This window comes from Geotrypetes seraphini, chromosome 8 (genome assembly GCF_902459505.1).
Source record: "Geotrypetes seraphini chromosome 8, aGeoSer1.1, whole genome shotgun sequence".
NCBI lineage: Eukaryota > Metazoa > Chordata > Amphibia > Gymnophiona > Dermophiidae > Geotrypetes > Geotrypetes seraphini.
Genome location: NC_047091.1, coordinates 99,205,689 through 99,220,015, shown reverse-complemented (window position 1 = coordinate 99,220,015; position 14,327 = coordinate 99,205,689). Strand labels below are relative to the sequence as shown.

Below are 14,327 nucleotides of genomic sequence, written 5' to 3'. Positions count from 1 at the left end.
CAGTACGACTAAGTCTAGGACGTCCCACGTCCCACCCAAATCCCACCCTCAACACTCCTCCTGACACGCCCCCTTTTAGCTCTGGTCGTTCAGCAGCACTGTGAATGCCTAGGTCATTTTTAAATACGTTTAAAACCTGGTTCAATTATCGGCACTTGGACGACTTGTCTTTTAGATTGTCCAAGTGCCGATTTAGGCTGGTTTTTAGACGTTTTTCTGTTTCGATTATGAGCCCCTTATTGTCAAACTTCTGTATTTTTAATGGTACCTTTGCTCAGTATGTTTTCACAATTATTCAATACAAACTCTGAATAGTAAAAAAAAACTAGAGTACTACTACTCATTTCTATAGCGCTACTAGATGTAAACAACACTGTACATACAATTATATGCAGGTACGTCTCAGTCTTTAGTGAACTCACATTCTAAGTTTTTTTTGTACCCGGGGCAATGGAGGGTTAAGGTCACAAGGCATTGCAGTGGGAATCGAATCCAGTTCCCCAGGATCTCAGTCCACTGCACTAACCACTAGACTACTCCTCCACATTGTATGTTACCAATGTCAAAAAAAATATGAAATATTTATAATACTGCATCTCAAGGAAACATAGAAATTGACTGCAGATAAGACCATACGATCCATCCATACCAACAATAAAGTTCTACAATTCCTTCCTCTCCCTCAAATTTTTGTTTTCTAATTTCCTCAAGCAACAGCATAATCACATCAATAGTAGGTATATGACTGTGCATCATTCAATGAGCCTCTGATCTCAAATGATTGGGGGGGGGATGTGTGTAGAGGAAATCACTTAAAAAAACTTACCCATATGCCCCATTGCTGATAAGCTTCATAGTTTCAAAGTCACTTTCACTGGGTTTCCGGCGGGACACTGCAGCTGAAACCCGGCCCTGGCAGGAGAAAGTCAAGCATCAGTTTGCTATGGAAGGCTTGAGGCTGGGAGCAGTTGGGGTGGAGGAGGGGGGGGGGAGGACCATTAGTGCTTGCTTCATTGGCAAGATCACACCTCATGCTCTTCATATACAAAGCACAGTTTGGACACACATCTCTCACATTTAGAAGGAACGAACTGGTCAGAGAATGTATCGTTGGCTAGTTCTCCCACCAATACCGTACTTCTTGTTACCTTGGGCAACTCACTTTATCACCTGTTGCCTCAGGTATCCACATAAAACTGTAAACTCTTCTGGAAAGGGATTTAATGAATCTGAATTCTAATAATCCTGACTCACTGCTACCTGATATACTGGTAAAATCCAGTATACAAAAATAATCACAGATACCACTTTCAGAGAGGATGCATCCAAAATATACTCTCTTATAGTTCTAGCTACTCAGGAAAAGGCCTCAGAATAGGAGCCTACGCGCAGTCCTATCATAGACTGAAACTTCGGCGTAGCTGCTCCTTGCTCCAATCATCGGCCAAAAAACCTGAGAGTTTGTTCAGTTCACTTGAAATGTTTTTTTTAATAAATATATATAATTTTTTAAACTTTTTTTAAATATTCATAAACTCATGGGTACATCTCTCTAATAGTTTGAGAAAGAATTTGACAACTGAATACTTATCTCAGCGTTTTCATTACTATTTCGTGTATTGCCTGTTTACTGCCAATAAGTTGGCGACGTGGCCAGCATTTCGTGGACATAACACTCGGTCCACTGCTTCAGGGCCAGAGGCAGAAACGTTCAGGCATTTCTCCGTTGTTAGCTGCCAAAAGCTTGCAAACAGCCCACTATAGTAACTCCACAACGGGGCTTCCCTAGTTGTCTATAAATAATTGATTCTTACTTTAAATATATAATGTTAGCTAGCTCAATAGAGCATACATCAAAGGGTAGGAAAAGCCTCAGATTAGTGAAAAGTGATTTATTATCCACTACTGTTAGAAATAAGTTTTGAAAATGTATTATTGCAGGGCACATCAAGATTAAATAAGCACTGAGCACTAAAGGGGAGGATTTATGCCGATGACTGATAAAGGGAGTTTGGAGGATTTTAAACTCCTCTATATGACTCCTGCATAAAAATCTGAGGCTTTTCCTACCCTTTGATATGCTCTACTAAGATGGATAACATTATATATTTAAAGTAAGAATCAATTGATTGTGTATGTATTGTTGACGTAATTTTATAATTTTGAATGTAATTTTATAGTTTTGTATGTAAGTTTGTAACCCGCCCTGGGTAAGGGCGGGATATAATTAAATAAACAAACAAACAATTGTTTATGGACAAATAAGGAAGCCCGTTGTAGACTTCCTATAGCAGTTGAGCTCATTTGAAGCTATATGGTATTGAGAGTGTCTTTACCTACTAACCTGTTTTTTTGGTTACTGTAAAATCTAGCCCAGAAGCAGTTTCAGCTGTAAAACTTCACACTTTCCAGACAGTGTTAAGTACAAAATAAAAGCCATGTTAGGGTTTTCAAGCATTCATACAGATGAGACAGAGCAGAGGAAGACTATCTAGCAAAACCAAGACCATCAAACGAAGGCCCACACTACTCACCTCCTGAACATCCTCCTGTTCTGTAGAGGCATTACAGTTGCTGTCTGTGGAGTCCAGCTGAACCATGTCTTATGACGAATGGTGGAGGGAGCAGGGGGTGCAAGAGAAAGGCAAAATAAGCAACCCACGTAGCTTGTAAAAGTCACACTGGAAATGTAGCTTGAAAAGGTCACACTGGAAATGTTTTTTATATCAGCGTGAAGAGAAGGGGGAATCATAACTCCAGCCTTACAGCATGTGCATTTAGGGTCATATTCTATAAACGACACCGTAAGTTAGGTGGCAGTAGGCACCCTACTGCTGCCTAACTTAATTGTTTTAATTGACCGCATCATTTAAAACTAATTAAAAACTCATTAAAAAATGAAGGCGCCGTTAACGTGTCTACAGCGGGATGCCTAACGGGGTCTTATGCACAAGGACTTTCATATTGCCTTACGCATTATGAGCTCTTGCTTTTCCAATCTCACCAAAGTCCAAGAGCCCTGAAGAAACGGCTGATACACGTGAAATGTTGGCTGCACAAAGGACATCATAAAAGTCTAGCAATACATTCATTTATTCTGTTGTTTAAATCTCAGCTCCTTCCAAAAACTTAAGTGGCACACAGTCATTCTAAATGGAAGTTTTTTGAGCCAATGATGTGGGCGGAGGTGGTTTGAGCTTTATGCTCTGCCAGATAAGACCTGAGGCTTTTTCTTCCATTAGATTTGACTTTTCAGCTGAATAGAGTGGAGTATCTGTTATTTATTTATTTACACTATTTATCCCACTTTCACCTATAGATTATTTATTATGAAAAAAGACTTACCATACAGGACAGGAAGAAGCGTGCTCAAGCTCAGAACACATTACAATTATGGAGGTGATACTAATATTGAAAGGGAATGCATACACTCTGTTTTTATAAATTTTCCTGAAAAATCTCACATTGGTGCAGTTGTGTAGGGCTAGCTTTGATTGGATAATTTTCAAACATTAAAAAAAAAAAAATACAAAAGTATGCATGTACATGCAAGTTCTTCCACAACCCCAGGCACAAAAGCCAGCTTTTCAAAATGACTTAGGGGTGATCACTAAACCCCAGGCCATACAATGTACCTCCCCTGAAACAGTGAAGGTGTTTGCTCAGTACTAAGGGTGATGATGATATCTATGCCCCTGGGGACACCTCTACTCGCAGCAAATAAAAGGTAGGTGTGAAACTGTATTGTGTGCTCACTTTTTCTCATATATCTCGCAGGCAGTTTCTGCAAAAAAAATGTCTTATCTGTGGAAATACTTTTCAAAATTAACCTGTGTTTACAGAAAGATTCCCTCTACTCTGTCCTAACAGTATGCATCAGAAAGACAACTCAGTATTCCAAAGTATGCAAATTGATGGAAAAGAAAAATAGCAAAACACAAAATAAAGTTCCACAAATTTAATAAAAAAAAAAAAAGTAGAAAATTAAAATTATTTTGGATGGCATGGGTAAATAGTGGCTTATGTACATAATCTGGTCACCTACAAACTGCCCTCCCTCAATACAGTTCCATAATGCAAAAGCTTTTAGCAGGAATTCCCTGAGACATGTTTTTGTGAGGGATTGGAAAACACCACACATACACAGATTTTCAACTCTTTGAGAATTACATTTTTTCTTGAAGACAGCTGTCCTTCCAAAAAGTAGATGCAAACGTTACACCTGTGGCAAGCATCGGAGTGAAAACACATGCGTTACTTTCTCTTTGCAAAAGTTATCGCTGGACCCTGTACCACCATGAACAGTTTAAAAATTACTTCCTTAAACTGTGTGCTCAGGAACAGAAGAGCTTGCCTTTACGAAAATGGTCTTACAAACAAACAAAAAAACAGAGAAAATAGCATGAAGAAAGACCTGGTGAAGCTTGAAGAATGGTCTGAAATTTGGCAGCTAACATTTAATGCTAAGAAATGCAAGGTCATGCATTTGGGCTGCAAAAACCCAAGGGAACACTACAGTTTAGGGCAGTGTATCTCAAACTGTGTGCCAAGGCACATTAGTGTGCCTCCTGAGATTTTAGGTGTGCCGTGGTACATTGGGGAGGAGGAGAGGCGCCAGCTGATTGCCTAAAGGACGTGCCTCTAAGGCGAGATGCACGTCCTCCTGTAGGCAATCAGTAGGTGCCAGCACCTATCCTTCTCTCTGGCCCTCTTCCCTTCTGGCACCCCCCACTTGCATCTCAGGGCCTGCCTGGAGGGCCTTCACACCCATGCGGACATCAACATGATGATGTCACACATGCACATGACGTTATCATGGCGATATCCACGCACATACATGTGCCTCGAGCCATAGCCACCACCTTTAGTGTGCTGCGGCTCAAGAAAGTTTGCGGGACACTGGTTTAGGGGGTGATGAACTTGACAGAAGAGCGAGACTTGGATGTGATTGTTTGTGGTGGTCTTAAGGTGGCCAAAGAGGTTGAAAAGGTGACGGTGAAAGCTAGAAGGATGCTTAATTTTTTTTTTTTTTTGGGGGGGGGAAGCATTTTCTAAGCAGCAATGTGGCAAAGACCTATAGGGTGAATTTTACTGTGTTACTGGACAAAGGAACAAGAACCCACCCCCCAAAAAAACCAAAACGATAGACCTACTTTATGTGGACAAAATTGCCTCTTAAGTTTGCTGGGTAATATTGCACCTTTACAAAATAGTTTTCTTTCCAAAATGGTATGTATTTATAGACTTTTCCAATGTTTCTGACTAAAAGGAAGCTTAATTGGTTACCAAAGAAAGGTGAATTAAATCTTTTGAGGCTCTCCTAGAGGACGTATTCTAGAACAAAATGAATGGTATGCATATTTGCACTACAGTACTCCCCCGAAATTTGTGGGGGTTCCGTTCCAGGAGCACCTGTGAATTTCGAAAAACCACGGATGCGGTTTAGAAGCGGATTGGAGGTGGGAGAGGGCTGTAGGGGAGGCAGCAGATACTAAAAAAACAATATTTAGGCAGGCAGGCGGTTTTGGCTGTGCAGAAGGGGGGGGGGGGGAAGAGGAGGAGGAATCGGCTGTGCAGAAGGCTGATTGGCTGACCAAGGGGGGGGAGAGAGATAAGGTGTAGGGTGAAGACCAAGAAAACAAAAGAAAGTCACGCAAGAAGAACTGAAGAAATTCAAGCAAGCAGCAAGACTTCAGGAATTAAGGTCTTTGGGACTGATGTTGAAAGATTTAAAAGACAAACAGATTAAACTGAATGCAGTGAATTGCTAAACAGCAATGACTAAATTATTCTTTTGAAAAGAAGTAAGCTTCTCACTGCTCTAAGTGGGTTTTTTTTAAAGGAAACTTTATAACTTTAGGTGTTAAATTTCCTGGGAATATCTACACTTTTGAAAATTATAGTTTAAGTTGTATTAGCTGGCCAGCAGGGATTTTAATGTTTAAAACTGTTTGCTGACAAATATTTGAAGATGTTCGTGATTTCTTTAACTGACTGGAAATTTTTGTATGCAATATTTTTTTTTTGCTTGCAAATTGTGTCCAAGTAGTTGAGATTGATTCTCATCCCATTGATTCCCATGGTCTCACACCATTTCCACATCTTACTAAAACTTTTATTTCACCCAGTTTATTAAAAGTTTGGGTGCAGTTTAAATTTTCATGTAAACCTGGTTCTTCTTTCTGGGAGAATTTCTGCTGATTAACTTGGCTAAAACTACAGACAATTTGGAGAACTGCAGATTTCTCTCTCAGGGGTGGTGGGCAGGTTACATTTTATTACTAAACTAGTCTTTAAGCCCGTTACATTAATGGGTGCTAGAATAGATCTGTCTGTCTGTCTGTCTGTGTTCCTTTATCTCTCTCTCCTTGGCCGCTGTCTGTATCCTTCTGTGTCTCCCCCTCCCCCCCGAGCAAAGCTGTCTGCCCCCAGGACACACCTCCCCCCCAAAGCAGCCCCCTTTCCCTCTCCCTAACTGTCTCTCCATGGTCCTCTTCTGTCGTCCCCCCCCAGAGCAAAGCTGTCTGTCCCCAGCACACCTCCCCCAAAGCAGCCCCCTTTCCCTCTCCCTATCTCTCCATGGCCCCTTCTGTCTTTCCCCCCCGAGCAAAGCTGTCTGTCCCCAGCACACCTCCCCATAAAGCAGCCCCCTTTCCCTCTCCCTGTCTCTCCATGGCCCCTTCTGTCTTCCCCCTGCTCCCCCGAGCACAGCTGTATGTCCCAAGCACACCCCTCCCCCCCAAAGTAGCCCCCTTTCCATCTTCCTGTCTCTCCATGACCCCTTCTGTCTTCCCCTCCCCCCCTCCGAGCACACATGTCTGTCCCAAGCACACCCCTCCCCCCCGAAGCAGCCCCCTTTCCCTCTTCCTGTCTCTCCATGGCCCCTTCTGTCTTCCCCCTCCTCCCCCTCCGAGCACACCTGTCTGAACCAAGCACACCACTCCCCCCAAAGCAGCCCCCCCTGTATTGGCCCCATTCTTACCCTCCCTCCATCCCGGCATCTTCAAAGCAGCCTGTGATCGTGGTGGATGGCTTTAGCGAACCTAGCAGGCCGCTCTCCAACTCGGTAGCATGTTCCCTCTGACGTGATCCCGTGCGTCAGAGGGAGCGTGCTACTGAGGTTGGAGAGCGGCCTGCGAGGTTCTTTAAAGCCGGCCGCGATCGCAGGCTGCTCTGAAGAAGAGGATCAGCGGTGGCGGCGGCGGCAAGTGAGGGCGGGAGGTGACACGGCGAGGACATGGGCAGGGAGAGAGGGCAGGCGGTGAGTGAGAGGCAGCGGAAAGTGAGGGCAGATGGTGACGCGCCGAGGACAGGTTCTCCTACTTCATGGCGGTGGGCGGGGCTGCAGGAAGACGTGCGAGTGCGGCGGCAGCGGCAACCCCGACTCCTTCTTCTGCACGGAGGTGGAGAGTGGCTTGCGAGGTTCGCTACAGCGGCTGGCGAACCTCAGCAGGCCGCTTTGAAGAGGAGCGGGAGGAGTTGCTGGTGTCTTCTGCACAGTCACACGCAGGCGCTGTGAGGACTGGCACAGAAGCACACCTCACGCCACCAAGAATCACGATTTTTGAAAAGCACATGCACGCTTAGCCTTTTATTATTATTGATGTTCATCATTGCAGCTACAATACTACTTTATTCTAAAGCAATAAAAAAAAATAAAAATTCTTTTTTCATCCTTTTGTCATATCTGGTTTCTGATTTTCTCATTTTTTATTCACTCTCTTTCCATCCAGCATCCGCCCTTCTTCTCTGCCCCTCCCATCCACTGTCTGCCTTCTCCCCTTCCATAAGGCATCTTCCCTCTTTTTACATCTCTGCTATAAACTGTCTATCCTGTGCCCCTTCTCTCCTTTATACATGATTCATTTCAGCTTCACCCCCTCTCCATTTTTCTCTGCCTCCACTCCCTCCCTCATTCTCTGGCATCTCCTTTCTTCCCATCCCACCCCACCTCAGGTCTGTCATCTCTTTCTGCTTCTCTTCCCTTCTCCCCATGCCCTGGCATCTCTCTCATCTCCTTCCCTTCCATGCACTGGCATCTCCTCTCCTCTCTTTCCCTCCTTCCCCACCCCATGATCTGTCATATCTGTTTGCTTCGCTTCCCTTCTCCCAAAGAAGCAACAGTTAAAAAAATTGTCCCCTCCCCCAAATTCCTGCATAAGGATTGTTTTCTAGTTTAGCAAATAGCTCCCATGAAGCAGCTTTCACAAAATCAGTCAAATGTAAAATCACCAGTTGAAAATAAAAAAACCCTTCTCGGAAGCACATATTTGTGTTCTTTTACAAGGAGGAGTTCTCACTAGAGAATGACATGGGGATGGGTACTTATGGGGCGGGGGCAGAGCCCACAGGGACAGGGACAAACTTTGTCCCCGTGTCATTCTCTAAAAACTTGAGACTAGTATCAGAATTCCAGCAGATCTGCTTCAGGGAATTGGCGGCCAAGTAATAAAATCAATTCAAGCTGGACTTCAGTCAGACTTTTTTGATTTTTGTTTTTCAATTATTCCAGTTTATGAATTATTTTAAATTTATTCCTTTATTTTTCAATCCTATTGTTTTAATTTTTATTATTTGAATTTCTTGCAATTCTATTGTTTAATGGTTTCATTCTTTCATATTACTTATAATTCATTTAGATGCTATTTGCATAGATTGTGTTCCTGTCTATAAAGTTTGAAATACCTATGGAATATCTATTTTAATGCTAACAATTCTTTGTATTCTGTATTCTGTCATTGATGAATTCTGTCTTTACTGTATTCCTTTCTAACCGCCTAGAACCAAAAGGCATTGTGTGGTCTACAAATAAAATATTATGTTATATTATATAAAAACAACACAGACAATTGGCAGCTGAATTCAATGATTTAAAAAAAATGCAGAAGCTGATTTTGGATTTTAATGAACTATGTTAAATGACTTCATTTGTGTCTTATCTGCCATCTGCAACCTCCTTCCATCATGTGCCCAGCTGCTCAAGCATCTTACTGTTACTACAACAGATTCACCAATCATTGCTGGCATCAAGGAACATTTCCAACATTTAATACCTACTTCATCCACTATACAGTTTAGGTTGTCTTCTACACTCATGTCTGAAAGGCACTCTAATTACCTTACCAGATGATGTTAAAAACATAGGCAACTGAATCTTTGGGAAGGTTGTACCAAAACCAGATAGAAATGGAAGGCTCTATTTGTGATTATAAACAGTTGTACCTAATTTTATCCCTTTTTATATTTCAATAAAAGAGATTTAAATTTAAAATCATAAGTGTTCAAGGCTTCTGCAAATTAGAAGAATTCATGGGGACAGTGACAGAGCTTGCGGAGATGGGGACAAACTTTGTCCCCGTGTCATTCTCTAGTTCTCACCTTGTAAGGGGTCCTTAGTGAGGCCAAGCTGGCTGATGATATAACGGGGGATATCTGTCTTTATACCCTGTCCTGCCTTGGCATGACCTTCCACAGCTTCCAAGAGATGGTAGAATTCCTCAGGGTCAAACTCCTGGAAACATTAAAAATAAATACTATCAATCATTCATGCTGAGTAAGTGCAACAGGATAGAATCAGGGTGTGATTCTACATGCCTATATGTGAAATAACTCAAGCCCACTACACATGAGCTGACCAGAGAAAATGTTTGAGAACCCATGCTGGACTGAAGGGCCACACATCAGCAGTAGAGACTAAAATGCAGGCATTAAAAATATCCTGAAGTCAACTTCATCTTCCCTATTTCTTTTATAGTCACTTGGCATTTCTTTCTAGCTGGTTATGTTTTAAATCCTTGGAGAAGATGGGAGTTGTATTTTTTAGATGGATTTGGATATGAATTTTAGATTTATTTTCCCTTTCCAAACCCGAGTTCAAGGTAAGTTAAACAGGCAAGGCAAATATCTTACGTTGTACTTGAGATCTATTGGTGAAGTGATTTGTCCAAAGTCACAAGGAGAGTCACTGGAGAAGATGGATTTGAACACTGGCTTCCTCAGATCTCAGCTTCCTGTTCCAACTACACACTTTGATTTTTGTGCCTTCAGGCAACACCAGGACCAGATCCTTCATTTTAATGTATTTATTTATGCAGGATTGAGTGGCACTTTATTTATTTATTTATTTTGAGTACTTTTCAAAATTAAAATCTAGTATGAGATCATGTAGCTGGGAAGCAAAGGATAAGGGAAAAATAGAACCCTTGGGACCAACATTGAGCCCACAACAGTCAGTAGTTTTTAATCCACTTACAGCCAAAGGCTGAATTAAGCCTGAATATTCAGTGCCAGGCCATGTTTGGGCACAGGCACTGAATATTTGGATCAGTGTACCTACATAGAAGTTCATGGGCATAGCTGATATTCAGACCAGTGCCCAGGTAGCTTGGATAAAGTTAGGACAGTCTTTTTGCCTGTGCGCCCTTCAATGCTTTCCTGGAGTACTGGTTAATACACTGAGCAGGCCAAGCACTCTAGGTGTAGTAAGGGGGTAGGGGCCGTGAACGCCATCTTGGCAGGGACACTGGCATCTCTCTACCTCCCCCCCCAATGATAGGGGGGAAGATCTCTTAATTGCACCCCCCCCCTTTTTAGTCATCATTGGCAGTGAGCAGAACTCCTTCCCATTGCTCACACCAGCCCCAGACCTCTGTCTGAGGTCACTTCTTGTTCATGGGACCAGGAAGTGACATCAAAGGGAAGGCTCAGCCGGTGCAAGCAGCAGGTAGGAGACCTTGCTCACTGCCGGTGAAGAAAAGATAAATTGAAGAGGTACAAGAAGGGGATACGGGATGGGGGAAGAGAGTGCATCTAAGAGACCCCCCCGCCCAGCCCCAGGAGCAAGCTACCCTTGCTTTGCCACTGACTCTTGGTTTTTAGCACCAGTGCAGAGATGGAGAGACAAGATGATGGGTGGCTGGTCCACAAAAAGGGCAGATGCAGGGTTTCTTACTAGGCACTCCAGAAGACGAGCAGGTCGAGATATCACCATCAACAGCTTCCGAATTAACTGTACAATAAATGTCACTTCTTCACTCTCCGAGCGCTCATATGCCTAAAGTGAAAGGCATGCATTTATTTACTTATAGATTTACATATATAAAATTTATACACAAACAAATATATACTGTTGTTTGAAAGCTCCATTATATGAAACAGAATCTGAAAAGAGCGACTGAAGTTTAACAGAGCAAATATTTTTCCCACAGAAAAATATTTCTGGGTGCTTGTAAAATAGCGACTCCCTCTGGACAAAAGGATGCTGGCAGTATGTTGAAAAGAGGTACCACAAAAGTTATCCTAACAGAACACCACCAACAACAAAAAAAACCCCTACCATTTCCATGGGGCACTTTACCAGACTAGTCCTTAAGTATTGTCAATGGGATACATCTCTGGAGAAAATGTAATAAGACTAATTCTAACCTGGACTATGAAAACAAAGAAATTGACTCTGTACTATCCACAGAGAATAAAGAGTCCAAGAAAACCACACAAAAAAAGCACTGTGGAGAGATGATGTTCCTGAAATGAACTTTATTATTAAAAAAATATATATAAAAGTCAACATAGTAATCCACATAAAAACCTTAAGGACCTAGTTCACTGGGAGCGCTGGACCCAACACGTGTTTCGACCAGAGAGTCTGCCTCAGGGGTCCCTGCTAGTCCTAGGGTTGAAAATACGTGGAAAAACAACACAATCCAATAGTACCAATGTGTAGAAGCTCTGCATGAACCCTGTTGCAAAAACAAATTCATGATTGAGCAAGCCTCTTTGGAACGAAGTAGCTTTGTGGACATTGACTCCCGACAAGATCGTACCTTTTGTTCTATTTGGGAACCTTTCTGGCAGGATCTTACACCTCATGCCCGCAGTAGAATTTTGAATGTAGAATGCTTTTCTTATGTTTGATTGATACTTCTGCTCTGAGGGGCTGGGGGGCTGCTTGTACTTGTATTTGATTATGTGTTCTTATATATGATATTTTCTTTCTTTGCAAAAGTTAATAAAAACATTTAAACATATCTTCTTTCATTCTTCTCTAGTACAGCCATGCTTTCTGGACCTGATGAGCACAGTTGTTATCCTGCAAGGCTGCTTTCTTCAGAGGGAGGTTAAATTCAAACTAATCTACATAATAAGATGTCCAAGGAAAAGCAACGGAGGTAGAGATGGATTCAAGACAAAAAAAACTTTGTATCTCAAACCTGTTCTGGGGGACCCCAGCCAGCTGGGTTTTGAGGATATCCCTAATGAATATGCATTACAATATCAGTAAGAAGCCTTTTGAGCAATTTCTAATAAATTTACTATCAATCAATTTTTCAAGCTTTTTAAATTACATTTATAAATACCATTTATATAACCACACTGTGCACATAAATAAATTTACATATTCCTTATAAAACTCAAAGGAGAAATTAAAAAAAATCTCCAATGAGATAGAAAACCCGGAGTGGATTTGAGTTCTTTTAACCATTGCTCTTTTCACTTTACCACTACCAGTTCCCTAATGTCTCAATACTGTATGATGTATGTTGCCTCAATGATAAAATTTCTGATGATCTTAGCTACAACTGACGTCCTGGTTCTCCACCACTCCAATCCTTAATGAAAATTTTTCTTCAACCAGCTCAACACTGCACTATGGTGACACTGCACTGTGTTTCACTGAACCAGGGTCTTCAGGAGCTGCAACTGCTTCGGGTTTTCATTGAACTATTCCATTGTGTCATGCTGTTGTTTTGTTATATAGCTGCATCAACATGAGTTTCAAAGCCTCCATATCAACTTCCTATACTGGGGCCAAAAGACAGTCTATTCCTCTACCCCTGCATATTAATGAATATGCATGAGAGAGATTTGCATATAATGAAAGTGAGAGGTGTGGAAATCTGAATGCATATTCACTAGGGATATCCTCAAAACCCAACTGGCTGGGGCTTCCCCAGGACAGGCTTGAGAACCACTGCTTTGGGTCAAAGGCCAAGAGAGAAATAAAAAATAAGAGCATCAACTCACATCCTGCAACATCTTCTCTAGCTTTTCTTGCAGCTCCAGGAAGTAGCGGGATGTGACCAGTGCGCCCCGTGATTTATCTAGGCAGTCACGTGCCAGCTCTACAACCTGGTGGTGGATGAAGCCGAGGACGCCATCTGCCAGGGGTAGTGTGCTGTGTGGAGAGAAGTTCATGATGATTTCCTGTAGACGTTCTTCCATCTGGGCTGTGGCCTGTCAGAGAGAGAGAAAGACATGCAAGACTATGCTGAATAGATTGTGGTCCTTAAGGGTCTTTTTAATCCAGGAGAAAAGATAGGCAGAACTTAGCTCACTAATAATAATTTAAAAAAATCAAATGCTGTACCAGCACAAGAATTTTCTCTTTCCAGACCATGCATTACCTCTTTCAGTTTTGCAACAGAGTATGCCTGAATACAGCCCACAAAATCTCAAAAGCTCAGGTCCAACTTTATCTTTGGATAATTCTCATCTTGAAATAAAAGATTATCATCACTGCCTTCAAAGAAGCACCTTACTCTAGGGATGAAAAAGACAATTTGAACTATGGCAACTTTATGAAGGCTAAAAATTTAAAGTGGCTAGAATTAAGGAGTAGAAAGAACCTTATCGCCTAGACACAAATACAGCATATAATGTAGCATTATACATTATATTTATTAGCCTGATAAAACAAACACATCTATCTGTCAACCTCTTCTCAATCTTTATTCTGGTAATCAACCAATCTTAAGGACAGAAAGCTTGCCTGGCCAAGAGTGGTAGTGGTGGTGGTGGGGTGTGTGTGTGTGGGGGGGAGGGGGGGTTTCTCCTGGTGCTTAGTCCTCATCTCCCCAGCTTCAGGACAAAGCACTGAGGATTTCTTCCATTCTTGCATGATAATAAATTAAAAACACTTTACAACTCACATAAGTGTTCCACTTTTTCCATTTCCTTTCAGCTGCTCCTTGAACCTACTGGAGACTTTCTACCAATACAACAGAACCACATGCAATGTACTAAATCAAGCAAACCTGTCCAGGATGAGGTACACCTTATACAACTTAAGAGCAGGACATTAGAGATGTGGTCCAAGCCAGAATCAGGCAACACTTCTACACAATAAGAGAGATACCTCAGCCAAGGCAAGTTAAAAGATACCTGAATTTGCTTCTTTTAAATTATGCAACCTGCTTTACCACATTGGGTGATGAGCAAAACAGATATCAAAGACATTAACAAAACCAAAATCATAAAATAAACTTCATTTCTAGACACACACACAACCATTCAAGAACGGACTCAAAAGCTTTTACTACCATAAGTGG

General features: G+C 41.9%; 1 protein-coding gene across 6 annotated transcripts in view; it reads right to left on the bottom strand.

Annotated features, from left to right (window-relative positions):
• Nucleotides 1-14,327, bottom strand: part of MAST3 (microtubule associated serine/threonine kinase 3) — a 254,908-nt gene that overhangs the window by 98,089 nt on the left and 142,492 nt on the right. For all 6 annotated transcript variants that reach the window (XM_033954928.1, XM_033954927.1, XM_033954930.1 and 3 more), the window contains 5 exons: nt 13,024-13,233; nt 10,952-11,053; nt 9,379-9,511; nt 2,535-2,602; nt 827-912 (listed from right to left, as the gene is read on the bottom strand). In XM_033954928.1, the coding sequence (XP_033810819.1) occupies nt 827-912; nt 2,535-2,602; nt 9,379-9,511; nt 10,952-11,053; nt 13,024-13,233 (599 nt within the window). The remainder of the gene's footprint in view (nt 1-826; nt 913-2,534; nt 2,603-9,378; nt 9,512-10,951; nt 11,054-13,023; nt 13,234-14,327) is intronic.